Genomic DNA, 3,364 nt, shown 5'->3' with positions numbered 1-3,364 from the left:
CCCGACTGCCCCTGCCATACCTGTTCAGCATGCATGTCTATTTATGTATATACCTTTAAGATTGAGTATATAACAATATTTACTTCTGTTGCCTTTAACTTTGCACTCTTCTCTTAGTCTTCCTGCGTTTATCGTTTGCCAATTTCCTTTTTAAATATATTGCCTTCCCCCTCACTCCTTAACTCACATCTGTCCTCTAACCAGTGAATTTCACCCCCTTTTCCCCTTAGCCCTGGTAACCATCAAAGAATGTTTCTTTAAATGTGAAAACCTTTTCTTGACAGTCATAGTTTTTTGATAGTGTCATCTGTTTTGTGTCTTCTTGTTTATAAGAATTTAGAAGGGTCCGTATGTGTCAGAATCAACTCAATGCCAGTGCATTTGGCTTTTGGTTTTGTTTATTAGGGGTTGTTTTTAAGATGACAATTAAAAGCTAATTCTCACTTTAAAAAGTAAAGAAAGCCATGTTTTTAAACCATCTTTTCTCCTTTCTAACAAATACTGAATTATTTCTGTTGCAGGGAAAAGGACTTAGAAGCCAAGTTCATTATTCAAATGGAGAAAAGCAAAACAACAATCACAAATTTAAAGGCAAGTAATGATTTGGCTTTGCTTCAGTTCCATGAAGTTCCTTGCTTGTTTTACTGTTGGAATGGCTTATGGGTAAATAAATGATGTCTGTCATTTATGCATTTGTTTCACATTTCAATTAGCAAAGTCAGCTTGCTGTTGGCTTGTACCTAGTCATGGATTGGAAGGGTTGATCCTTTGTTTCTTCTCCCATCACTAGTTTTATTTGATTTGGAAGCCAGACCTAAGCTCTAGCTCTGATACACACTCTCATGAGTTTAGCCCAAACCCAGTCATCTTTATCTTCTGTCCTTAACCTAGCTACTGACTACATTCTAGAAATTATAAAAAAGTTTGGTCCCATATTAGTTTCCATTTTCAACTGAAATCACATGTTTTGTAAGTTTTGTACTAGGAGCTAGTATTGTTATTCAGAGGAGCTCAGATAGCAAAGTGGTTATGAATCGGGCTGCTAATCTCATGGTCAGCAGTTCAGAATTACCAGTGGTTCTGCAGGGGAAGGATGAGGCTTACTGCTCCCGTAAAGATTTTACAGCCTTGGAAACCCTGTACAGGGTAACTATAAGTTGGAACTGACTCTATGGCACATAACCACCACTACCACCATTGTTAATTCAGAATTTAGGAAATGAAAAAACAAACCCTAAATTTTCTAATATGGCAAGTGCTTTCTCCTACAGTTAAGCTCTTCCATTTATCTTTGCTCAGCACAATTGCGTAGATGTCACATATCTGTCAGTTTGTCCTACTTGTTGTGGTTTGTGTGTTGCTGTGATTCTGGAAGCCATGCCACAAGTATTTCAAATACCAGCAGGGTCACCCATGGTGCACAGGTTCCAGCAGCGCTTCTAGACTAAGAGCAGATTAGGTAGAAGGAATGTTGAGTTACAGTTTTGAAGAATTTTATGGGGAGTCTTGGTGTGGCATTGTAAGATAAGCGTTGGACTGCAGAATCTCTTTGAACCACTGGATCAGCGGTACAGACTCGCCAGTTACTTCTTGGAAACCCTATAGAGGGTCACTATGAGTTGGGACCGACTTGATGGCACTTAACAACTTAACAGTGGGCAAAATGGAGCCCTGGTGTGGTGTAGGATCAGCACTGGACTGCTAATCACAGGTTGGTCGTTCAAACATAGCTACTCCTTGGAAACCCTGTACAGGTTCGCTGTGAGTCAGAACTGACTTGAGAGCACTTAAGAACAATGTGGGCAAAATACTGAACGATGCAAGAAGCATCAAAAGAAAATGGAAAGAGGATGCAAGGATGGTTCAACAATAGAAAAACAATCAACATAATCTACCATATAAATAAGAAAAAGGAAAAGAACCACATGACCATATCAATTGATGCAGAAAAGGCATTTGATAAATTCTTTGGCTGCTGCTTTAGACTTCTGTGGGTCCCAGCCCTAAAGTTAACTTGTGTGGGACATTTTACTCCTGTGTATACAGCAAGAAAAAAAGCAGGTTTGGCTGAAAGGCAAACCATATGAACAGTCTGTAAAACCCCAACATAAAAAGATGCAACTATTTCAAGAATTACACTGTGCGCACACAGATACCTAACTGACCTTCAGAGACAAAAATAGTTCACAATCTTTCTCCCATTAACTTCTTAATATCTATCTGCACACCTCTATGGTGGTGACTAGAGGGAGGGGCCTGAGCGATTAGACACCCCCACCTACTGCTGGAGGCTCCTACGGTGCACACACATTGCCTGTGTGGCAAGGCGACTGGCCAGACAGCCAAAGTTTTATTTTTGTTTCAAAGAGGTGGTTTTTGTCTCTGCTCTTATATTGCTTCTGCTTTTGGGCCTTTTGATCACACATTTTTCCTGGAGGTGGGAGCTTTGTCTCCCTACGTTACCCAAGAAGAGACAGCAATCGTGGCCATATAGCTAGGTACAAGCATACCCCATAATATTCCACCATTGAGACAAGAACCAATAACAGCTTCTAATGGGAAAAGGAAAGCCTATCTCCTGACCATACCCACCAGGAGACACCCATTAGGCTGAATAACACAGCAACCTACATCCATTTAAGCATTAAAAGGCATTACTAATATTCAATAAAGTAAACTTTAAGACAAAAACCAGCATAAGAGATAAAGAAGGATACTATCTCATGATCAAAGGATCAATTGAGCAAGACGACATAACTATAATAAATATCTACACTCCCAGTGAAAGAGCACCAAGATATATGAAGCAAACCTTACTAGAATTGAATAAAGAAATACATAAGTCTAAAATTATAGTGGGAGATTTTAATATGCCACTTTTGAAAATGGTCAGAACAATAAGAAAAAACTCGACAAAGTTACAGAGGAACCAAACAACACAATCAACCAACTTGACCTCATTGATGTGTACAGAGCATTCAACCAAACAAGAGCACAATATACATTCTTCTCCAGTGCACATGGAACATTCTCCAGAATTGAGCATTTGTTAGGTCACAGAGCAAGCCTCCATAAATTTACAAACATCCAAATACTACAAAGCACTTTTTTCAGACCACAATGCTGTAAAACTAGAAATCAACAATAAGATGACCAAGGAAATAAAGTTGAATACATGGAAACTGAATAACACACTGCTGAAAAGTGACTGGGTAAAAGAAGAAATTAAACATGAATTCACAAAGTAAAACACAACATACCAAAATCTTTGGGACATGGGGAAAGCAATGCTGAGAGGATAATTTATTGAGATAAATGTGCACATCCAAAAAGAAGAAAGAACCAAAATGAACACATTAACACA

General features: G+C 38.8%; 1 protein-coding gene across 2 annotated transcripts in view; it reads left to right on the top strand.

Moving 5' to 3' along the window:
• Positions 1-521: 521 nt before the first annotated feature.
• Positions 522-3,364, top strand: part of KIF16B (kinesin family member 16B) — a 396,905-nt gene continuing 394,062 nt past the window's right edge. The window contains exon 1 of one of the 2 annotated variants that reach the window (XM_006860622.1): positions 522-591. In XM_006860622.1, coding sequence (XP_006860684.1) covers positions 556-591 — 36 coding nt within the window. In that variant the 5' untranslated portion in view covers positions 522-555. The remainder of the gene's footprint in view (positions 592-3,364) is intronic. The other variant, XM_006860623.1, reaches the window with a different exon arrangement.

Source organism: Chrysochloris asiatica, unplaced genomic scaffold (assembly GCF_000296735.1).
Source record: "Chrysochloris asiatica unplaced genomic scaffold, ChrAsi1.0 scaffold00039, whole genome shotgun sequence".
Lineage (NCBI taxonomy): Eukaryota > Metazoa > Chordata > Mammalia > Afrosoricida > Chrysochloridae > Chrysochloris > Chrysochloris asiatica.
This window is presented reverse-complemented; position numbering and strand designations above follow the sequence as displayed.